Source organism: Panthera tigris, chromosome A2 (assembly GCF_018350195.1).
Source record: "Panthera tigris isolate Pti1 chromosome A2, P.tigris_Pti1_mat1.1, whole genome shotgun sequence".
In the NCBI taxonomy this organism is placed as follows: Eukaryota; Metazoa; Chordata; class Mammalia; order Carnivora; family Felidae; genus Panthera; species Panthera tigris.
The window spans coordinates 161209879-161234796 of NC_056661.1; the positions used below are offsets into that span (position 1 = coordinate 161209879).

A 24918-nucleotide genomic window follows, 5' to 3' on the forward strand; every position below is an offset into this window, starting at 1 on the left:
GGAGGCAATAGGAAATGGATCCACCAAAGTTCCAAAGACGATATGTAGAAGAAACAGGGCAATGGGGGAACGATTCTTTTAAACTACTGTTATTATTTCTGCACTATTTTGATAAGTTGAGCTTTGAGATTATCTAGATCTGAGCATCAGAAAACACCCTGAGCCCCACAAGAAGACTCCTATAGAATTCAAAGAATGTCTCTTAATGACCCCACACCTTTTGAAAATTCATTATATCCACATTTCTGTGTGTGTGTGAAATGGAAAGAATCAAAGGAAAACATAAAAAAGGAAGCTGTGGCTTTGTCCACATTTATCATTCTGCTTCTGACTATGTGGAAGGAGCAAGATCCTGGGTGGAAAGTTGTGTTTCCAGGGTTGGAGGAGGAGACAAGCGGTGGAGAGGCCTGTGGCTCACAGCATAGGTGCAAGTGGAAGGAAGCCCTCAATGATCAGGAGCGTGGCCAAGTGAACAATTCAGATATGGGGCTACACTGCTTCTATCCAGAATCTTCTAGAAGGAGATCACTCCTAACTTAGGGCTCAGGATGGGACTGATGGGGGCCACATGCTCCTTTTTGACCAATGATCACAAGGCTGTTACCATTTGAGACCCGCATCTGATTTCTTGTGGCATCCATGGATTCTGTGTCAACTAGTCTCCTGTTCCCTCTAGGGAACTTAACAGCGTACCTGAGCATAATACCTGGAGAAGCAATTAGCTGACCATGAAAACATCCAAGGACAAGTTTCACTCAAGGAATATGTAGCTTGAAATGAAACTAGGAAATGGTAGAGATATTTTGAGCAGGAAATATGATTCTAGCTCTCCTCTAGACTTTTATGTATGCAGCCTCACAAGACCAAGTTCATGGGTATGTGACCTGTGCCGTTGCACAGGGCCCTGTACTTAGAAGGATTTACTGTTCTGTTGATGTCATCTTGAAATTCTTATTTTTTTTTTGTTTGTTTTTGACAAAGGGCCTGGCATATTCCTTTTGTGTCAGACTTTGCAAATTACATAGCTGGTCCTGGTCTGTGTCTTTATTGCAAGTTGGAAAACAGTTACCTGGGGCCCTCCAAGTCATTAGCACCAATAACTGGTCTAATGATATGGACCAATAATATAGTATTAATACAATAATTTCCAAATCTAGCTGCTTCCCTCCATGGGTTGCCTCCCCATTGGCCACTACTTCCTGCCACATTTAGTTCTCTTAGTACACACCTTCAAGTGTGAGCATCAAGTAATCCCATGTCTCAATGTAGTGAACAAAAATATATAATCAAAAACATTATAATTTTATGATGATGCAAGAGACAATTGGAACAGCTGGTCAACCATGAGAGGTTTGACCATCTGCCTATCATCTCAAAGTTTCCAGAGCAGGTTGGAATGGATGCACTGGTTAAATCTGGGAAAATCTACCAGTGCCTGGGTCTGGGGTAGAGGAAAGTAGGAAGGTTGTAGGGGAAAGTTTGATCTCCACCCTGGGTGCATCTTTTGTTGTCAGGTCATGCATATTTTGGGGCTTGAAAGAACCATATGAAGAAAACTAGAGAAGGTGTATGGTCATTGGAAGACTTTTTCCAGGCCACATATTCCTTTTTCTCCTCTTGGCTCCCAATGGTTTAGACTCTTGGCTTTGTACCTCAAGGCTGGTAAATTTTTAATGAGTTACTTGAGACCTTCATGAAAGACTATCATGAACACCCATATGATAGAATCACTGGGAAGTATCTCAGGCTCTAAATTTGGACACATCTAGCCACGCATTTGAGTTTCTTCTTCCTAGAATCACGCCAGAGTCTCCCACTCCATGCAGGGAAGATGACCCAACACCATGCCTGGCTCTGTGTGCATGATTTGTGTCATGTAATAAGGGCCTTTGGGATCCACCAGTATAACCCCAAACAACAAATATAGGTTTGTAAAATTTGGTGTGAGAGCAGGCACATGGAGAAAAAGCTTACACCTTGGTAAAACTCAAGCACTCCTCCAAGTATAGGGCAATATTTCTGTCTCTTTAAAGCCAAATAGTTCCTTCACTAGCTCCACCCAATCTGAGCTTCCTGTCTCAGAGGTTTAAAGGGTGCAAACACTTTTTCCTCTCAGTTAAGCAAAAGCACCAGCTCAAACAGCTTCTTTGGAGAACACTCTGGAACTCATCAGCTCATTCAAAAGAAGGTGAGCCTGGCCTAGGGCAATAGAGCCGGGAGGGGCAGCAGGACACAGGGCTGTGCATGGGTGTGGGTCCTGGTCTGAGAGGGGACCAAATACCGTGCCAGCAGCCCAGCAAACAGGATGCTGCCACAGGGGTCCCGGGGGAGGAAGAGTGGGAGTAAGGAGATTGATTGGCCCATGTCCACACATCTCCTATATAGCAGGACAAACTTGCTGAACAGCGTATCTTCCATCATTGCTGTCATGACAGGGTGAGTGCTGCCTGACACCCCATCCATTTCCCTTAGTGGGAAACTAGTGTCCTCAAGACAGGTCTTTAGAGCTGGAAGGCAATTTAGAGACGAGTCTGTCCCAATCCCTCTTTTTTCCTGAAAGTAAATCTGAATCCCAGACGATGTGCGTGTGGTTTTATCAAATTCCCCGGGATACCCAGGTCACAAATGGCACAGGAAGCCTAGAATTCAGCTGGCTGTGTCCTTTCCAACATGTAAGAGAGAAATGCTGTGATCGACAGTGTAACAGAGGAGGTAAGAAAGTGGTGCCATGAGGGAGAGAATGAGCTATTCTATAGAAAACAAATGTGCGTGAAGCCCTTTGGTTGCCTTCCTTAATTCCAGGGTTGCTACCAGTTCATGTTTCTGGACAGAGAGTAATCTGCCTCCCCTGGCCTCCCATGATCTATTTCTGATCCAATGTAAACAGAAATGTAGAATCAAGGATCTCAGAAGGAACCAAGAAGAGACCAGAGCGTGCAAGGGTTATGCATGAGTGTAGGGTCAGACATAATTTGCATTGCATCCCTTCTCTGCCCAAAGCCCTTTAGCGCAGTGACCTTGGGCAACGTTCTCAGCATTTCTGAGCCACATCAATCTCCTCATTTCAAAAATTAGAGTGGGGGTGCCTATCTGGCTCAGTTGGAAGAGCATGGGACTCTTGATCTCAGGGTTGTGAGTTTGAGCCTCATGCTGGGTGTAGAGATTAAATACATACATACATACACTTTAAACATTAGAATACTAAAAAGTATTACATTACTAGAATACTAAAAATTTTATCACTTCATCAGTAATTATTTACATATGTATGTCTGGAAGATGAAGGTCGTTAAATATACCATAATCAGTGTTCAAAAAGCAATTAGAATTTTCAAAAAATACCAGGTGTATTCCAATTCCCAGATCGTCCTCTAGAATTTAAAACTGAAATCAGCTCCAAATACGGGTTCATAAATTTCGATTCTTTCATATCTCTTAAGTTTAATTTGATAAATAAGTTTTCACCTTCCTGGTTTTTTTTTTTTTTTGTAAATTATTTTTGGTTAAGAAATGGTTGGTCCTTTTTCCAAGAGAATTGGACAGTGTACATTTTGCTCATTAAATCCTCAAGATGTCATATGACATGTTCTTCCAGTTTCCGTGTTTTGTATAAATTTAAATTTAAGGAGAGGCTTGCTCAGATTAAGATTTGCCTGGTTATTTGGGTGGCAATATTTCATAGGTGCAGTTGTAAACGTCCATCAGAAGGCACCTTATATATTCTTCTGTCTCTTTCTGTAATGTAGCAGACAGTAATGATACACTAGAGTAACTTTGTTTCATTAATGGTGGCAAATTATAATATTATAATTCTATCATTCTTTCTTCATTTATTGGATGGCATAATCCTTTAAAAAGAAAGTTCCCCTGAATCATACCTTCATTTCCATAAGGTGTAGTTAATAAGACAAAAGGAATGCTTGAATCTTTTTGTCCATGTTCAGACTGATGACATCATTTCCTAGCATACCCCAAAGAGAACACTTCACTTCTTTTGTGATGTTGGTATTGTTATGAATTCATGAATTTCAACATATTTGATGAATTTCAATCCATTGAAATTATTATTCTCATTGGTACTCAAATTACCCCATCTCTGTCCAGTCAGCCTCTTCAAGTTGGCCCTGTACCCCTTTCGGTAAGATCCAAACATTTTTTTTGAAAGTGATCTCTGCACACAATGTGGGGCTAGAACTCATGAGCATGGGATCAAGAGATGCATGCTGTATTGACAGAGCTAGCCAGGCATCCCACGGTCTGAGTAGTTTCTGATAGAATCCTCGCTTTCTAGTATGAGTAGATAGTCTAGGATCCAAGTGTACATTTCATGGCCCACATCTGGAATCGGTACCTTCTCCTAAGAGTCCTAAAGTTTTTGGTGGGAAATGGCATTTGAAGGGCACAGTATGGGTGCTAAGGGTGTTCATTGCCACTGGGTTTGTCCTTGGGCTTCAAAACTACACATGTACACAAAAAGCTAAGTATAGGACAGGATTCCTGAAAGCAATTTAAGATTTTCTTGACGTTTTTTCCCCCTATTTGGCCTTACACTCTATCCCATTAGGACAATAGCCAATGAAGCAACTCCATTTTTAAGTTTCTTGGACCAATTCTTTGTGTGGTTTGTCTATTACACCAAATACTATGTATTGCATTTGCTTTTGATTTTTACTAGTTATCTGAAAGTATAGTTTTTGTTGTATAATTATGTAAGCTATTTACAGATGTTCCTCACTTTCCACAAGCAGAACGTTCCTATGAAATCTTTTATGAAACAAAATGACATAAAGGAGAGAAGCAATTACCATCAATGTACATGGAAAAAGGGTGCGCATTCCCAGATCTCCCCCAAATAACCTCCCTTATGTGTTTCTGATACTTTTAGACACAACTTGTTAACAGACGCACACATTCAATTGAGAGAAAGCCCATGTGCTCATCTGGCTCACAGCTCTGGTGGCTGGATGGTGAACCCCTGTGTGAGGTTCCCGGGGAAAGTGATTGGCAGCTGGCGTGGACAACGGCCCACTCGGCCTCTCCATTAGCTCAACTGGCTGTAAAACAAATGCGGAACGCTGTGTTCGTGTTCAGCTTTTTTTTGTACAAATGAAAAATCCTCTTTGAATTTATGTCAGCCAGCAACAGCAGGTACACATGTAGGTCTTTCATAAAGGAAAAGAGCTGTAATTCGAACTCTCAAAAAGAAGGAAGTACATGCTTTCAAGACAAATCTATGAAATCTAAGTATACTCAAAGTAGTTCCCAGCTTCTACCCTGTCCCCCGCCTTATTCCTCCCATCCCTCTGTCAGTAACTTCTTTGGTGACGGTTCAGATGATCTGCCATTGCTTTTTGATGTGCATGAAATATATGTTGTATTTTGTACCTGCAGTTAATGTTCCTCCCCATTAGAGAAATGACAGTAAACTAAATATTATTTTCTTCACTTTGCCTTTTTTTTGCTTAATGAAATATCCTGGAGATCTCTCCATCCCAGCATAGAGAGGTATTTCTTATTCCTTTCTACAGTTGGATAGTACATCGCTGTGTGTATGTACCTTGGTTTATTCAATCAGACCCCTACTAGTGGGCATTTGGTAGATTTTTGGTCTTTAATTATTACAAATAGTGACGCAGAGAATAAAATATGCCTAATATTTTCCTGTGTTTTGTTAGTGTAGCTCTGGGATAAAAGGAAGGGGAACTTCTTCCTATACCCTTCAAGGTCTTCCAGCTGCACTAAGAGTTACATTCACTTGAGGCAGATTAACAAGAGAGAAAAAAGAGCAGTGCGCACAAATGCTCACTAATGAATCTAAGACCAAGAGAGATGACCAAGGCAGGCAGTTTTTATACTTTTTAGGCAAAGAGACGATGGATCTGTGAGGGATTGACAAAACAAGGAAAACTTAACTTTGGGAGCATCTGTTAGGGAGGAATTCTAAAGAGACTTTGGGCTGAGGTAGTAAATTAGTAGAAAGTTGTGGGCTGTTTATACACTCTTCTTGGCTCTAAATCTCCCATCCCTGGTCATGAGAGTGTCTCTTTACCTCCTGGGACAGGAAGGGGACCTTTTACATGGGAGATTTGTTTCCTGCTTGCAGGGGGACAGAAGAGGGTCTTAGTAATCTTCCCATACATGCTGTGTCTTAAGGTACTTTTATATGAAATAGTCAGTATGCCAAATTTGCATGTTTAGGGGTGACCTGCCCGTGACCACTACAGGCATAAATCCTAAAATTGGGACTCACAATCCAAGAATAAATGTATATGTGATTTGTATGATATTGCTAATTTCTCCCCTGTAGGTTTTAGACTGTTTTTCTATTCTCATTAGCCACGGAGGAGAGAACCTGTTTCCTCTAAACCTTTACCGACTGATTATAGCAGCAAATTTTTGCACTTTTGCCAAATCTGTAAGTGGAGAAATAGTATCTCAGTGTAATTTTAATTTATTACATTTAGTTTTTCCTTTTCCTTTGTTGGGTTTATATTTCTCTACTTTAAGTGAGTGTTCATATATTTTTACATAGTTGAGGAGCATTGGCATTTCTTTTTTTTTCTTTGAACTGTTTATTCATATGTCTTGCTCCATTTTCTATCGAGCTATTGGACATTTGTCTCTGTACCTTTAGGTATTCTTTGTATAAGAGGAGATTTAACCCTCTTTGATATAGTCTGACATTCGTATTTTAATTGTCCATGGTGTTCGTTGTCTCCCATTGTCTTTTAGATCTTTATGTAGTCAGTTGTATGAATCCTTTTCCTTACAATCTTTCAAATCTTAGAAATAGTTCCCTGCCCCTAGGTTACAAAGGATTGGTCTGAGTTTCTTCTAGTATTTATGTGGATTGATTTTTAGTGTTTTTATTTCTAACGTATTTACCATGTGAATGGCATGAAGACGAGGGTGCAGTTTTGTCTTTTTCTGTGTGGTTTTATAGTTATCCCAATGCTGGCTATTAGTCCATCTTTCTCCTCATTGCTGTGAGATGCTGCCTTACGGAAGAGAAATGTAACACGATACAATTGAACCGGATGCTCATGAATATAGTAGACCAATTTGGTCTATTTCTGAATTGTCCGTTTTTGTTTTCAGTTTCTCTATGTTCACACACTCTTCATACTGCCTTAATTATAGGGGCTAAAATATTTTGCTATCTAGTAGAGCTGGCCCTCCCTAATCGTTCTTCTCTTTTTTGACTCTACAGGCTAATTTCCTTTCTTCATTCTTCCAAATTAAGTTTACAGTCAACTATTTTAGCTGCAGAGAAAAAAATGGAGACAAATTTTTAAAATTTATATTTTTATAAAATCACATTAAAGAAGTATCTATTAAAACAGTGTTGAATTTGGGGTAATGTCTGTTTTGCATCAAGGTATTTTTCTTCTTAAATCTACTAAAGGGGATGTGTTGTAACAATCCATTTTCTCATGTTGAACCACCCTACTATTTCTGAAATAAAAAATCACATTTAATTGTGGGGTTTTACTTTTTAGTGTCTGACAATTTATTTGGGATTTTTGCATTAGTATTCGCAAATGAGACATGTCTGTAGCTTTATTTATTGGTGAAATCTTTGTTAGCCTTTGGGATCAATATCATACATATGTCATAGAAAGAACTGGAAATATTTCTTTCTGTTTTAAGTCATCAGGAATAGTTTAAGAAAAGTTAAGTGAGATCCCCATGAAACCATCTGGGCCTTGTACTCTTTTGTAGGGGAATTCTTTAACTACTTTATTGTTTCTTCCATGGTGAGTGAATTGTTTCATCTTTTTGTCTTTATGGGACCAACATGGATAGTACACTACTGCAGGTTTTCATGGAGAAACACAAAGGAGATAAGAGGAATGTGATGGTTTCCGCTTACCTTCGTTGACTCTTTTTCTTCTCCTTCTCTTTTTTACACCCCACAGCCACTGGTAGTGACATGGCAGACCCTCAGGACAACACTCTGAGGATTGTTTTGGTGGGGAAAACTGGAAGTGGGAAGAGTGCAACAGCAAACACCATCCTGGGGAGTAGAGTGTTTGAGTCTAGAATTTCTCCCTATACTGTCACTGCCAAGTGTCAAAAAGCATCCACGGAATGGAAGGGGAGGAAACTTGTTGTTGTTGACACCCCAGGGCTCTTTGGCACCAAGGAGACCCTGGATACCACGTGCAGGGAAATCAGTCGGTGTGTCCTCTACTCCTGCCCTGGGCCCCACGCCATCATCTTGGTCCTCCAGGTGGGCCTCTACAGGGAAGAAGAGCAGAGGATGGTGGCATTGATCAAGGCTGTGTTTGGGAAGCCAGCCTTGAAGCACATGATCGTGTTGTTCACTCGCAAAGATGACTTGGAGGAGAAGAGCCTGAGTGACTTCTTGGCAGATTCAGATGTGAAGCTAAGAAACATCATCAGCAAGTGTGGGAACCGCTACTGTGCCTTCAACAACAGAGCCTCAGAGGCCGAGAAGGAAGCTCAAGTGCAGGAGCTGGTGGAGCTGATAGAGGAGATGGTGCAGAGCAACGGAGGGGCTTACTTTACCGATGCCATTTACGAGACGCCATTTACACTTGAGAAGTTGTGTAGGTACATGGGCCCAGGGTCATGAATCATGTGGGGGGGAAAGTCTTGGGATTTGTCCTCATTGGGAGAGGCCCAGATAGTCTCGCATGAGGCTGTTGTGTGGGAGGCATTGAATTGAGACAATCTGGGACTTCTTATCCATAAAGATACTGGGGCACATGGGGATTGTGGTTTTTTGGGGTCTGTTTGTGATTGGGTTTTCTCCAAGCCATAGATCTTGATCGTGGCAGAATCAGGCCCACACACTTTTCCACTGACTGATTTTCATATATTAAGGAAACATTTTTGCTGATTAAGAGAAAATAGTCCTTTTGTGCGGTGTTGGTATTCTGTAAGAGCGAGGGATTGATTGTTGCTGCTGGGACTGGGGCCCGCTTTTACCTCAGACCCCCCAGCTCATGGCACCCTGGTAGTCTGCCTTTTTGCCTTCAGAGTTCAGGAGGCCTTAACCGCACTCCCAGGCCTTAAATTCCTGTGTGTCTCTTTAAAAGAAGCAATTGTTAGTTTTTGTTTTGATGTTGTATATTTGTTTCCAAAAAGAGAATTCTTTAGAGGACTGAAATCTAAATTCTGAGAAAGCCCCAAGCTCTCTCTCATCAGGGGGACCCGGGGTCCGTCTGGGCCAGAAATGTGGCGGGAATGAGGAAGAACGTAGTCTACAAGATTTGCCCTGTTCACACCGTGCCACAGAAGGGGAGACCTTTGGGTTTCTCAGAGGATGGGACAAGAAAGCAGGCAGGGGCAAGGTGGAGGGGACATACTGGATGCCTAGCACTGCACGACAGGTCGGCCAAACACCAGTTGAAACAGTTGAGACATGGATTGTGTGGTAGCTCCTGGAGTCCGAAGTCAAGATGCCAGCAGAGGCGTGCGCTCTCTGAAGCCTTGAGGGGAGGACCTTGCTTGCTTCTTCCTGGGCTCTGCTGGCAGCTGGCCATCTTGGTGCTCTTTGGCTGGAGATAGGCCACCACTTTCTTTCCTCAATCATTTCATTAGAAGCAGCAAGGAGAAACCAGGCCGCACCTTCTACACTCTTCTCGGAATTCTCCTCAGCTAAATATTCAAGTTCATCACTTACATGGTCTACTCTCCACCCAGCAGCCCACCTCAGTTTAGCCCGCCTCCCTGACCCCTGCCCCCTGCCATTTTATAGCAAGTGCCATCATCCCTCCAATGTCCAGCAGCGTGGTCTCTACCTCTCTGGGACCTCACCAGAAAGTGACCTGCATGCTCATCCTACCACCGACATCCTCTTAGGCCTTTCTTTTTATCATGCACCTCAGAATTCTTCGAAGCTCCATGCATTACTCAATTTCAAAACGACTCCTACATTTTAGGTAATTACCAGGGCAGGACTCTACTTCTTGGCCTTAAAATCTATATTAGTTCCCCCAGGAGCTGCTATAACAAATGACCACAAACTGTTGCTTAAAGAGCAGAAACTTACTGTCTCATTGTTATGGCTACTGTCTCACTGGCACAGGCTACAAGTGCCAAACCGAGACGTTCCCAGGGCCATACTCTCCATGAAGTCTCCGGGGAAGGATCCTTCTTTGCTGCTTCTTAGCTTCTGGTGCTGGCTGTCGTGCTTTGTTCTTTGCCTTCTAGGTGCTTCACTCCAATCTCTGCCTCTTTTGTCACTTGGTGTTCTCTGTGTGTATCTGTGTGTAAACATCCCTCACTCTGAATGAAACGATTCCAGGCATCGGAGTAGGGCTCAACCTTAACTTCATGACATGACATCACAGAGACCGTGCTCCAAAGTAGGTCACATTCTCAGGTATCAGGAGTTAGGACTTCTTTAGGAGGATACAATTCAACCTAGGATGGGTGGTAAGAGAGGGACAGTGTGTGCAGTGTGAGGGTACAGTACCCCTGATCTCTTCCTCTCCAGTCCTCGTTGCAGTTACCAGGTTAAGCCCATTGGGATAGTTTTCTTAGGTCTCTACTTCTTGGAAATCTTCTACTGCCTAGGGCTTAGAATCCACATTCCTTGGCCTGGTATTCAACAGTCATTATAATCAGTCTCAACTCCTCTTCCAAGAATGAGATTCTTCTAGATATCATTGTTCCCGTTAATATCCGTTTTACACTTTTGTAAGGAACGAAGGTGATAATGATGGAGAGGCAAGTGCCAGGGACACAGTAGGCCCTCAGTAAAGGCTGGTAATGATTCCTGCACTCCAAATTGTTAGCTGTTCTCTGTGTCCAGTATATTTCCACCTCCAAGGGTTGAATCATGCTATTTCTGCCTCTCTTTCTTATCTGCAGTTTTCAAAAAAAGCAAACTCATGACTCCTGGGCAAGTATAAACACATCAAAGACTTGGCTCAACTCATGGCTTAACTAGAGAACCAGTATGATTCTATAATTGGTTCAAAGTTCCTTTGGGTGGCTCAATCAGTTAAGCGTCTGACTCTTGATCTCAGCTCAGGTCTTGACCTTAGGGTCTTGACTTTGGGCTCCATGCTGGGTGTGAAACCTAGTTAAAAACAAACACATAAGCAAAGAACAAAACAAAAAACACAAACAAACAGAAACACAAAGCTCATTTGAAATCAAATGTTGATGTGTTCAAGAGAGTAGTAAAATGTAATTTTTGAGTTCTACATTCCACCAGACAGAAAATTCGCTGAGTATCTCCAAGGCAGAGATGTGCAAAATTCTCTCTGTCCTTAAAGTGTTGTAAAGTATCACAGCTGATCATCAAGCACAGCACCACACAGAACAATAGAACACTCCAGTAATCTCTCTTGCCTATTTCTAAATTTTGGATCATTTTCGTAGCGTTCTCTACTTTGTGACCATAAACAGTCTCCAACAAGTATTGTTGATCCTTGAAGATTGTTTTTACCATGCATGGCCTGATTATTTATACAGATGCAGCAAGAATCTTAATTAACTGGAAAAGCCTCCTTGACTTTGCTCGTGAAATCTAGAGCCTAATCATATGAAGCAACTATCAATTCCAAAGGATAAACTTCTTTTGGAAATTTTCAAAATGAATTTTGAATCAGACGTTTCAAAGCCCCTGCCATTCTTCTATCCTAGGAGTAGGAAACCAAGGCCCAAACACTTTCTCGAGCAAACTTTGCATGCTGTACCCATAAATCTCAATGAATTTCCCTCTTCCTGAGGTCTCCAAAATTTGCCTGGGTTTCTGGACTACCTGGGAGTGGACTTCCTTACTCCCAGAGATTGGGATCCTGGAAGCCAGACATCATATTCGTTTTCTTATGAAGGTTTTGGAGACATTAGCTCCACATGTAACAACAACAATTGCTCCTTAGCAGTGGTCTGATGGTGTTTGTTTAAACAACAATCACTCTCATATATCACCCTGTACATATGGCCTTGCTGCAGAATCGATTTTTCCAATGGTATCTTTGGAAACAAGAGGACAGAATTTTATTAAACCTATGCAAATGGTTCTATCAACATGAAAGTGAATGAAACTTAGTAGAAGCATTTGTTTCTCAATTTTGAGGGTAGGTGAAGATGAGGTAATATTTAAAGACGGTTGTTGTGGGTTTACAAATACACAGTCTACTAATTCGTGTAAGGAGAAAGAAATAAGGTTCCACAAATAGCCATACAAGTAGAACATCAAACAGAATGCCATCAATATTCCAAACAAATAACCACAATGGCACATCTTGAATCCGTTCACTCAGTCCTATGTCATTACTTCTCACTCTGCTGGATCTTGAGTCAGTCGTCTGATTTCCTGAGGTACATATGCTTCCAGACTGAGAGTCCCAGTAGTCCTGGCTTTGCTCACTGGCAAGAGTCTGAGCATTGAGTCAGGGCTGCCATCTTGGAAACCTGCTCTGAAGAGTCTCTTTGAGGCAACAGTAGTTCAGAGCACGTCCTACAGTTTTTCCCCTGAAGCTCCAAGATTGTGACCCTGTGGTGAAGACACAAATTCTGAGTGGTCACTTTTGGTAGATCTTCGGAGAAGCCTTAGGAGGAAGCAGAGACCTGTTTGAGAACAGGACTGAATGGTTGTGGTTCATAACGGAATATAACATCGTGGAAGACAGTAAAAGGCTCTTTGGGGGGCATGGTCCTTATTTCATGAGGGTTTGGTCAATGTTTCCTTTGAGGGATTCAGCCCCAAGTGCACTGTCACACCTAACACCTCTATCTCTTTTGTGACACGACTGCCATGAGGCTGCAAGAGGCAGCTCTTCTTGCACATCCGTGGAGCCAGAAGACAATTTCATTGAAGACATGTGAGTGCAGGGCTATAGATAATCCAGTTCCCTTATCCTGGTAGACAGGCTGTGGAGGTGCTGAGTCTTCCTTTTCATGCAGTGCCCTTTGGGGGTGGAGTGAGTGGGGAGAAACCAGGAAACCTTGAGTGATATCCACTTAAAAGAGATTGTTACAAAGTAGAAGTGACTAGTTTTATGTGGCACCAAGAGAGAAGGCTCCAGAATCCCTAACCCCCAACTTGATGGTATTTGGGGGTAACGTAAGTTGGTTTCCATGAGTTCATGAATCTGGGGTCCTCTTGATGGGATTAGTGCCCTTGGAAGAAGAGATAGCAGAGAGTTGCTTCCTCGCTCCATCATGTATGGACACGGTGAGACAGTGCAATTCACAAATCAGGAAGTGAGCCTTTCCCAGGGAAACAAGTTGGCTGGCACATTGGGCTTGGGCTGCCCAGTCTCCAGAACTGTGAGAGATTAATTACTGCTGTTCCTGCTCCCAGGCTGTGGTATTATGGCAGTCCACGCTGACTAAGACAGCAACTATGATGTGTAGATGAGCCTCAGGATGGTAATCTATGAGAAGAGCATTGAGGGTTGAATTATTACTACTAACTAATACCTATTGATAACTATGGTTTGAGTACCACTTCATGTGTACAAATTTATCTGGTTTCACAATGACTGTCTGAAGTAAGTATTCCATTTTAAAGATTAGGGGAGTGAGTTGCAGAGAGGTTAACTGACCCAAATGTGGCAGGCTGAATGGTGGCCCCCGAAAGATGGCCACACTCTAATCCCCAGAGCCTGTGAATGTTACCTTATTCCATAAGCATCTTTGCAGGTGTGATTAAGTTAATGACTTTGAGATGGGGAGATTATTCCGGATTATCTGGGTGGGCCCCAGAGGTACTCAGAAAGGTCCTTCTAAGGAGAGGCATGTAGGCAATGTGACAAAGGCAGAGAGATTGGTGTGATGTGGCCCCAAGCCCAGGACATCTGGCAGCTTCTAGAAGATGTAAGAGGCAATGGATGGATTCTCTCCTGGAGCCTCCAGAAAGAACCAGCTCTGGAAGACCTTGATTTTATCTCCATAAAACTAATTCCATGCTCTTGTCCTCCATAACTGCAGAAGATGAAGTTTATATTGCTTTCAGCTACTAATGTTTTGGGAATTTGTCATGGAGGCAATAGGAAATGGATCCACCAAAGTTCCAAAGACGATATGTAGAAGAAACAGGGCAATGGGGGAACGATTCTTTTAAACTACTGTTATTATTTCTGCACTATTTTGATAAGTTGAGCTTTGAGATTATCTAGATCTGAGCATCAGAAAACACCCTGAGCCCCACAAGAAGACTCCTATAGAATTCAAAGAATGTCTCTTAATGACCCCACACCTTTTGAAAATTCATTATATCCACATTTCTGTGTGTGTGTGAAATGGAAAGAATCAAAGGAAAACATAAAAAAGGAAGCTGTGGCTTTGTCCACATTTATCATTCTGCTTCTGACTATGTGGAAGGAGCAAGATCCTGGGTGGAAAGTTGTGTTTCCAGGGTTGGAGGAGGAGACAAGCGGTGGAGAGGCCTGTGGCTCACAGCATAGGTGCAAGTGGAAGGAAGCCCTCAATGATCAGGAGCGTGGCCAAGTGAACAATTCAGATATGGGGCTACACTGCTTCTATCCAGAATCTTCTAGAAGGAGATCACTCCTAACTTAGGGCTCAGGATGGGACTGATGGGGGCCACATGCTCCTTTTTGACCAATGATCACAAGGCTGTTACCATTTGAGACCCGCATCTGATTTCTTGTGGCATCCATGGATTCTGTGTCAACTAGTCTCCTGTTCCCTCTAGGGAACTTAACAGCGTACCTGAGCATAATACCTGGAGAAGCAATTAGCTGACCATGAAAACATCCAAGGACAAGTTTCACTCAAGGAATATGTAGCTTGAAATGAAACTAGGAAATGGTAGAGATATTTTGAGCAGGAAATATGATTCTAGCTCTCCTCTAGACTTTTATGTATGCAGCCTCACAAGACCAAGTTCATGGGTATGTGACCTGTGCCGTTGCACAGGGCCCTGTACTTAGAAGGATTTACTGTTCTGTTGATGTCATCTTGAAATTCTTATTTTCTTTTGTTTGTTTTTGACAAAGGGCCTGGCATATTCCTTTTGTGCCAGACTTTGCAAATTACATAGCTGGTCCCGGTCTGTGTCTTTATTGCAAGTTGGAAAACAGTTACCTGGGGCCCTCCAAGTCATTAGCACCAATAACTGGTCTAATGATATGGACCAATAATATAGTATTAATACAATAATTTCCAAATCTAGCTGCTTCCCTCCATGGGTTGCCTCCCCATTGGCCACTACTTCCTGCCACATTTAGTTCTCTTAGTACCCACCTTCAAGTGTGAGCATCAAGTAATCCCATGTCTCAATGTAGTGAACAAAAATATATAATCAAAAACATTATAATTTTATGATGATGCAAGAGACAATTGGAACAGCTGGTTAACCATGAGAGGTTTGACCATCTGTCTATCATCTCAAAGTTTCCAGAGCAGGTTGGAATGGATGCACTGGCTAAATCTGGGAAAATCTACCAGTGCCTGGGTCTGGGGTAGAGGAAAGTAGGAAGGTTGTAGGGGAAAGTTTGATCTCCTCCCTGGATGCATCTCTTCTTGTCAGGTCATGCATATTTTGGGGCTTGAAAGAACCATATGAAGAAAACTAGAGAAGGTGTATGGTCATTGGAAGACTTTTTCCAGGCCACATCTTCCTTTTTTTCTCTTGGCTCCCAATCCTTTAGAGTCTTGGCTTTGTACCTGAAGGCTGGTAAATTCTTAATGAGTAACTTGAGACCTTCATGAAAGACTATCATGAAAAAACCCATATGATAGAATCACTGGGAAGTATCTCAGGCTCTAAATTTGGACACATCTAGCCATGTATTTGAGTTTCTTCTTCCTAGAATCACCCCAGAGTCACCCACTCCATGCAGGGAAGATGACCCAACACCATGCCTGGCTCTGTGTGCATGATTTGTGTCATGTAATAAGGGCCTTTGGGATCCACCAGTATAACCCCAAACAACAAATATAGGTTTGTAAAATTTGGTGTGACAGCAGGCACATGGAGAAAAAGCTTACACCTTGGTAAAACTAAAGCACTCCTCCAATTATAGGGCAATATTTCCGTCTCTTTAAAGCCAAATAGTTTCTTCACTAGCTCCAACCAATCTGAGCTTCCTGCCTCAGAGGTTTAAAGGGGGAAACACATTTTCCTCACAGTGAAAGCAAAAGCAGCAGCTCAAACAGGTTCTTTGGAGAACAATGGGGAACTCAGCTCCTTCAAAAGAAGGTGAGCCTGGCCTCAGAGCAATGGATCTGTGAGGGGCAGCAGGACATAGGGGTGTGCATGGGTGTGGGTTCTGGTCTGAGAGGGGACCAAGTGTCGTGCCAGCAGCCCAGCAAAAAGGGATCCCAGGGGAGGAAGAGTGGGAGTAAGGAGGTTGATTGCCCCATGTCCACACGTCTCCTATTTAGCAGGACAAACTTGCTGAACAGCATATCTTCCATCAGTTGCTGTCATGACAGAGTGAGTGCTGCCTGACACCCCATCCATTTCCCTTAGTGGGAAACTAGTGTCCTCAAGGCAGGTCTTTAGACCTGGAAGGCAATTTAGAGAGTAGTCTATCCAAATTCCTCTTTTTTCCTGAAAGAAATCTGAATCCCAGACGATGTGCATGTGGTTTTATCAAATTTCCCGGATACCCAGGTCACAAATGGCACAGGAAGCCTAGAATTCCGCTGGCTGTGTCCTTTCCAACATGTAAGAGAGAAATGCTGTGATCGACAGTGTAACAGAGGAGGTAAGGAAGGGGTGCCATGGGGATAGAATGAGCTATTCTATAGAAAACAAATGTGTGTGAAGCCCTTTGGTTGCCTTCCCTAATTCCAGGGTTGCTACCAGTTCATGTTTCTGGACAGAGAGTGAACTACCTCCCTGGCCTCCCATGATCTATTTCTGATCCAATGTAAACAGAAATGTAGAATCAAGGATCTCAGAAGGAACCAAGAAGAGACCAGAGCGTGCAAGGGTTATGCATGAGTGTAGGGTCAGACATAATTTGCATTGCATCCCTTCTCTGCCCAAAGCCCATTAGCGCAGTGACCTTGGGCAACGTTCTCAGCATTTCTGAGCCACATCAATCTCCTCATTTCAAAAATTAGAGTGGGGGTGCCTATCTGGCTCAGTTGGAAGAGCATGGGACTCTTGATCTCAGGGTTGTGAGTTTGAGCCTCATGCTGGGTGTAGAGATTAAATACATATATACATACATACACTTTAAACATTAGAATACTAGAAAGTATTACATTACTAGAATACTAAAAATTTTATCACTTTATCAGTAATTATTTACATATGTATGTCTGGAAGATAAAGGTCATTAAAATATACCATGATCAGAGTTCAAAATCAGCTCCAAATACGGTTCATAAATTTCGATTCTTTCATATGTCTTGTTTAATTTGATAAATAAGTTTTCACTTTCCTGTTTCTTTTTGTAAAATGTTTTTGGTTAAGAAATGGTTGGTCATTTTTCCATAGAATTGGACAGTGTACATTTTGCTCATTAAATCCTCAAGACATCATATGACAGGTTCTTCTAGTTTCCGTGTTTTGTATAAATTTAAATTTAAGGAGAGGCTTGATCAGATGAAGGCTTGCCTGGTTATTTGGGTGGCAATATTTCATAGGTGCAGTTGTAAACGTCCAGCAGAAGGCACCTTATATATTCTTCTGTCTCTTTCTGTAATGTAGCAGACTGTAATGATAGTCTAGAGTAACTTTCTCTCATTAACGGTCACAAATAATAATATTATAATTCTATCATTCTTTCTTCATTTATTGGATGGCATAATCCTTTAAAAAGAAAGTTCCCCTGAATCATACCTTCATTTCCATAAGGTGTAGTTAATAAGACAAAAGGAATGCTTGATTCTTTTTTGTCCATGTTCAGACTGATGACATCATTTCCTAGCATACCCCAAAGAGAACACTTCACTTCTTTTGCGATGTTGGTATTGTTATGAATTCATGAACTTCAACATATTTGATGAATTTCAATCCATTGAAATTATTATTCTCATTGGTACTCAAATTACCCCATCTCTGTCCAGTCAGCCTCTTCAAGTTGGCCCTGTACCCCTTTCGGTAAGATCCAAACATTTTTTTTGAAAGTGATCTCTGCACCCAATGTGGGGCTAGAACTCATGAACGTGGGATCAAGAGATGTATGCTGTATTGACAGAGCTAGCCAGGCGTCCCACGGTCTGAGTAGTTTCTGGTAGAATCCTCGCTTTCTAGTATGAGTAGATAGTCTAGGATCCAAGTGTACATTTCATGGCCCACATCTGGAATCGGTACCTTCTCCTAAGAGTCCTAAAGTTTTTGGTGGGAAATGGCATTTGAAGTACACAGTATGGGTGCTAAGGGTGTTCATTGTCACTGGGTTTGTCCTTGGGCTTCAAAACTACACATGTGCACAAAAAGCTAAGAATAGGACAGGATTCCTGAAAACAATTTAAGATTTTCTTGACGTTTTTTCCCCCTATTTGGCCTTACACTCTATCCCATTAGGACAATAGCCAATGAAGCAACTGCATTTTCAAGTTTCTTGGACCAATTCTTTGTGTGGTTTGTCTATTACACCAAATACTATGTATTGCATTTGCTTTTGATTTTTACTAGTTATCTGAAAGTATAGTTTTTGTTGTATAATTATGTAAGCTATTTACAGATGTTCCTCACTATCCACAAGCAGAATGTTCCTATGAAATCTTTTATGAAACAAAATGACATAAAGGAGAGAAGCAATTACCATCAATGTACATGGAAAAAGGGTGCGCATTCCCAGATCTCCCCCAAATAACCTCCCTTATGTGTTTCTGATACTTTTAGACACAACTTGTTAACAGATGCACACATTTAATTGAGAGAAAGCCCACGTGCTCATCTGGCTCACACACTGGTGACTGGGTGGTGAACCCCTGTGTGAGGTTCCCGGGGAAGGTGATTGGCAGCTGGCGTGGACAACGGCCCACTTGGCCTCTCCATTAGCTCATTTGGCTGTAAAACAAATGCGGAACGCTGTGTTCGTGTTCAGCTTTTTTTTTTGTACAAATGAAAAATCCTCTTTGAATTTATGTCAGCCAGCAACAGCAGGTACACATGTAGGTCTTTCATAAAGGGAAAGAGCTGTAATTCGAACTCTCAAAAAGAAGGAAGTACATGCTTTCAAGACAAATCTATGAAATCTAAGTATACTCAAAGTAGTTTCCAGCTTCTACCCTGTCCCCCACTTTATTCCTCCCATCCCTCTGTCAGCAATTTCTTTGGTGGCAGTTCAGATGATTTGCCTTTGCTTTATCATGTGCATGAAATATATGTTGTATTTTGTACCTACAGTTCATGTTCCTCCCCATCAGAGAAATGACAGTAAACTAAATATTATTTTCTTCACTTTGCCTGTTTTTTTTTTTTTTTTTTTTTTTGCTTAATGAAATATCCTGGAGATCTCTCCATCCCGGCATAGAGAGGTATTTCTTATTCCTTTCTACAGTTGGATAGTATATCGCTGTGTGTATGTACCTTAGTTTATTCAACCAGACTCCTACTGGTGGGTATTTGGTGGATTTTTTGTCTTTAATTATTACAAATAGTGACACAGAGAATAAACATATGCCTAATGTTTTCCTGTGTTTTTCTCAGTGTAGCTCTGGTACATAAGGAAGGGGAACTTCTTCCTCTACCCTTCAAGGTCTTCCAGCTGCCCTAAGAATTACATTCACTTGAGGTAGATTAACAAGAGAGAAAAAAAAAAAAGCAGTGTGCACAGATGCTCAGTAATGAAACTAAAACCAAGAGAAATGACCAAGGCAGGAAGTTTTTATACTTTTTAGGCAAAGAGACGATGGATCTGTGAGGGATTGACAAAACAAGGAAAACTTAACTTTGGGAGCATCTGTTAGGGAGGAATTCTAAAGAGACTTTGGGCTGGGGTAGTAAAATAGTAGAAAGTAGTGGGCTGTTTATACAGTCTTCTTGGCTCTAAATCTCCCATCCTTGGACATAAGGGTGTCTCTTTACCTCCTGGGACAGGAAGGACACCTTTTACACGGGAGAATTTGTTTTCTGCTTGCAGGAGGACAGAAGAGGGTCTTAGTAATCTTCCCACATAGGTTGTATCTTAAGTTACTTTCACTTAAAATAGTCAGTATGCCAGGGTGCCTGGGTGTCTCAGTCGGTTGAGAGTCCGTCTTCGCTCAGGTCATGATCTCACAGTTCGTGGGTTCGAGCCCTTCAGGCTCTGTGCTAACAGCTTGTTGGGAGCCTGGAGCCTGCTTCAGATTCTGTGTCTCCTTCTCTCTCTGCCCCTCCCCCGCTCACGCTTTCTCTCACTCTGTTTCTCCAAAATAAATAAATGTAAAAAAATTAAAAAAGAAATAGCATGCCAAAATTGCACGTTTAGGAGTGAGCTGCCCTGACCACTACAGGCATAAGTCCTAAAATTGGGACTCAGAATCCAATAAATGTATATGTAATTTGTACAATATTGCCAATTTCTCCTCTGTAGGTTTTAGACTGTTTTTCAATTTCATTAGCCATGGAGAAGAGAACTGTTTCCTTTAAACCTTTACTGACTAATTATAGCAGCAAATTTTTCGATTTTTGCCAAATCCGTAAGTGGAGAAATAGTATCTCAGTGTAATTTTAATTTACTATATTTAGTTATTTTCTTTTCCTATGTCGGATTTATTTTTCTCTACTTTAAGTGAGTGTTCATATATTTTTACATAGTTGAGGAGCATTGGCATTTCTTTTTTTTCTTTGAACTGTTTATTCCTATGTCTTGCTCCATTTTCTATCAAGCTGTTGGAATTTGTCTCTCTACTTTTAGGTATTCTTTGTATAAGAGGAGAATTAACCCTCTTTGATATAGTCTGACATTCATATTTTAATTGTGATGCTCCTTGTCTCCCATTGTCTTTTAGGTCTTTATGCAGTCAGATGTATGAATCCTTTTCCTTACAATCTTTCAAATCTTAGAAACAGTTGCCCCACCCCTAGGTTACAAAGGATTGGTCTGAGTTTCTTCTAGTATTTATGTGGATTGATTTTTAGTGTTATGTTTCCAATGTATTTAGCATGTGAATGGCATGAAGACGTGGGTGCAGTTTTGTCTTTTTCTGTGTGGTTTTGTAGTTATCCCAATGCTGGTTATTAGTCCATCTTTCTCCCCATTGCTTTGAGAGGCTGCTTTATGGACGATAAATGTAACGTAATACAATTGCACTGGATACTCATGAATATAGTAGACCAATTTGGTCTATCTCTGAAATGTCCCTTTTTGTTTTCCGTTCTGTCTCTGTTCACACACACGTCATACTGCCTTAATTATAGGGGTAAAATATTTTACTATCTGGTAGAGATGGCCCTCCCTCATCGTTCTTCTCTTTGTTGACCCTACAGGCTAATTTTCTTTCTTCATTCATCCAAATGAAGTTTATAGTCAACTATTTTAGCTGCAGAGAAAATATGGTGATAAATTTGTTAAAATTTATATTTCTATAAAATCACATTAAAGAAGTATCTGTTAAAACAGCGTTGAATTTGGGGAAATGTCTGTTCTGCATCAAAGTACTTTTCTTCTTAACTCTACCAAAGAGGATGTATTGTAACAATCCATTTTCTCATATTGAACCACCGTTGTATTTCTGAAATAAATCACATTTAATTATGGGGTATTACTTTTTAGTGTCTGACAATTTATTTGGGATTTTTGCAATAGTATTCGCAAATGAGACAAGTCTGTAGCTTTATTTATTGGTGAAATCTTTGTTAGCCTTTGAGATCAATATCATACTTGTGGCATAGAATGAACAGGAAAGATTTCCTTCTGTTTTAAGTCATCAGAAATAGTTTAAGAAAGGTTTAAGTGAGATCCCCATGAAACCATCTGGACCTGGTACTCTTTTGTAGGGGAACTCTTTAACTACTTTGTTGTTTCTTCCATGGTGAGTGAATTGTTTCATCTTTTTGTCTTTATGGGACCAACATGGATAGTACACTACTGCAGGTTTTCATGGAGAAACACAAAGGAGATAAGAGGAACGTGATGGTTTCCACTTACCTTCGTTGACTTTTTTCCTTTTCCTTCTCTTTTTTACACCCCACAGCCGCTGGTAGTGACATGGAAGACCCTCAGGACAACAGTCTGAGGATTGTTTTGGTGGGGAAAACTGGAAGTGGGAAGAGCGCAACGGCAAACACCATCCTGGGGAGTAGAGTCTTTGAGTCTAAAGTTGCTCCCCATGCTGTCACTCCCAAGTGTCAAAAAGCATCCAAGGAGTGGAAGGGGAGGAAACTTCTTGTTGTTGACACCCCAGGGCTCTTTGACACCAAGAAGACCCTGAATACCACGTGCAGGGAAATCAGTCGGTGTGTCCTCTACTCCTGCCCTGGGCCCCACGCCATCGTCTTGGTCCTCCAGCTGGGCCGCTACACGGAGGAAGAACAGAAGACCGTGGCATTGATCAAGTATGTCTTTGGGAAGCCATCCTTGAGGCACATGATCGTGTTGTTCACTGGCAAAGATAACTTGGAAGGGCAGAGTCTGAGTGACTTCTTAGCAGGTGCAGATGTGAAGCTAAGAAACATCATCAGCGAGTGTGGGAACCGCTACTGTGCCTTCAACAACAGAACCTCAGAGGCCGAGAAGGAAGCTCAAGTGCAGGAGCTGGTGGAGCTGATAGAGGAGATGGTGCAGAGCAACGGAGGGGATTACTTTACTGATGCCATTTACGAGGACACAGAGAAGAGGCTGAAGCAACGGGAAGAAGACCTGAAGAAGATCTACACCGATCAATTAAATAATGAAATTAAACTAGTAGAAAAGGAATATGCTGATAAATCACAGGAAGAACGGGAGGAAAAAATAAAATGGCTAAAGATGATTTATGATGAACAATTAAAAAACATCAGGGAAGAAGCTGAGAAGGGCATATTTGAACATGTTTTAGATGGGATTAGGAGGATGCTTTCAAAAATATGGCGTATGTTCTGGTAGTAAAGACCATTTCATTTTTTCTTTTGAATTTACGATGATTTGCGATAGTGGTAGATTGTAGTTTCCATAGATAGCTGTGACAGTAGCTTCTACTTATTCTTCCTATAACCTGATGCTGTTACTCCTGCCACTAACTTGCGGGGCCTGTGTCCTCTACCTTGGAACTGGGCAGATCTGGGACCATTTCAATTAATAGCAGATGGTTGAAGCAACACCTTGTGACTCTAAGGTTACATGTGGGCAATGCTTCCTTGCCCTGTTGGAGTTCGTACCCTTGGAATTGACTGTCATGTTGTGAGAAAGCCCAGGCTGTCTCTTGAGAGGCCCCCATGCCAGGGCCTGAAGTCGCTGGCCCACTTCCCAGCTCACCTTTCATTTGTGACTCAGATCAACTTGCCCGCCATGCAAATGAGGCAACACAAAAGTGGGCCCTCCGGCTGGCCGCCATCTCAGGCGAAGTTGCAGAAAGCAAAGATGATCCATTCCCACTGAGTCCTGCCCAAATGGCAGCTTTATGAGAACAAATAAATGATGGTTTTTGTTTTTAACCAGTGAGCTTCAGAATGGTTTGTTATGCAGTGAGAACTAACCAGAATGAAGCCTCTTCCCAGCTCTCAGTCCACACCGCCTCCCCTTCCCACCTATCCCTCTTCACCCAAAGTTGGCATAATCAGGCAATGGCATATAGAGTTCAAAGACTCAGGAAAATTCAAATCAGAAATCCTGCACATGTTAAGCGTCTGAACCACTGGTCACATGCGTCGTTGCACCACATGGTCACAAGTACTATGTTAGGGAGGTATCGGGTTTCTCTGGAAAGATTGTTCTGTGGTTCATGGAGATCTGAAAGTCACAGGATTCTCTTACTGTGTTTCTCTCACTTCTTTTTTAGGGACCATCCTAACCTAAAATGTCTCCACTTATATCTGAAAAATCCCATCTGGGCCACATAGTCTTCATTTGCCTCTGCAGAATCACACTTCACCCAGCTCTTTGCCCCCTGAGGCTGATCTAGTTGCACTACATCGGTGGGATCTCTTGTTCTCTGACTTCTGCCTGGCTGGCCAATGGGAAGTCCAAGTCAGAGGCCCTGTGGAAGTAGAAAAGCAAGGCTGGGGTGTCCATTCTCCCACCTCTATCTCTGCAGGGCCATCTCTGACTAGCTGCAGTCCTACACTAAAGGTCACAGCTCCTCCCTTGGTGGCCTTTCTACCCACCTCTTCTTCTGCATTCCAGTCTTTGTTCACCCCTGCAGGTGGAATTTAATTTTCTTATCGATACTATTAATGTCCCTGTGTTTTCTAAATTCCCTGTGTGCACAGTGTGTAAGAGGCCCCTTCTCTAAACTTTCTCCAAGTACCTAATGAGAGCAGACTATCTTTTTCTTGTTAGAACCTGATTGATAAATCTTATGGTACCCAGTTCTCTTTCAGAGCATCTTTATTGTTGTTGATGGTTTTATATTCCCTCTAGTGCTTGTTTTCTGACACCAGAAAAATCTCTCCTTACCCTTCCATGCTGTGACATTTGCAGTAAGTAGATGAAAGGTTCTGTCTTGCTAAAACAATAAAGAAACTTCAAAGTTAGATGGGTGACTCTCAGTCACTCACAAGGATTGCAGACATCCCACATCCAAATTATTAGAATTTTTATTCGTCCTTTGTTTTGTCTGTGAACATGACTGAGAGTGTTTACCATATCAGTGACTTTTTGGGAGACGGATTAGAGATTAAGTCTGGAAAACTTAAGATTCTAAATACCCGCTCATTCTAAGATTCATCACCAGTACTCAGAACGCAGTAAAAGCAACACGGAAGAAAAATCCTCTCATGAGAAAACATGTGTCAAAGACAAAGTGAGACCAAAGTACTCTTTGCCATCATGCAGTTCTTATGTTCAAAAGTACTTCCTTGTAAGTGACTCATTTGTGTGATAGTATCTCTAGAAAGCAAAGTATTCATGCTCTCTCCTGACTTTTTTCATTTCAGAA

General features: G+C 41.7%; 1 protein-coding gene across 1 annotated transcript; it reads left to right on the plus strand.

Moving 5' to 3' along the window:
- Nucleotides 1–2090: 2090 nt before the first annotated feature.
- LOC102964499 (GTPase IMAP family member 7-like) lies at nt 2091–23476 on the plus strand. Its single transcript, XM_042975203.1, has 3 exons — nt 2091–2188; nt 7920–8573; nt 22039–23476. Exons 2-3 carry the CDS (start codon nt 7934–7936, stop codon nt 22926–22928), a joined length of 1530 nt encoding a protein of 509 aa, XP_042831137.1. The 5' UTR covers nt 2091–2188; nt 7920–7933; the 3' UTR covers nt 22929–23476.
- The last annotated feature ends 1442 nt before the right edge of the window (nt 23477–24918 follow it).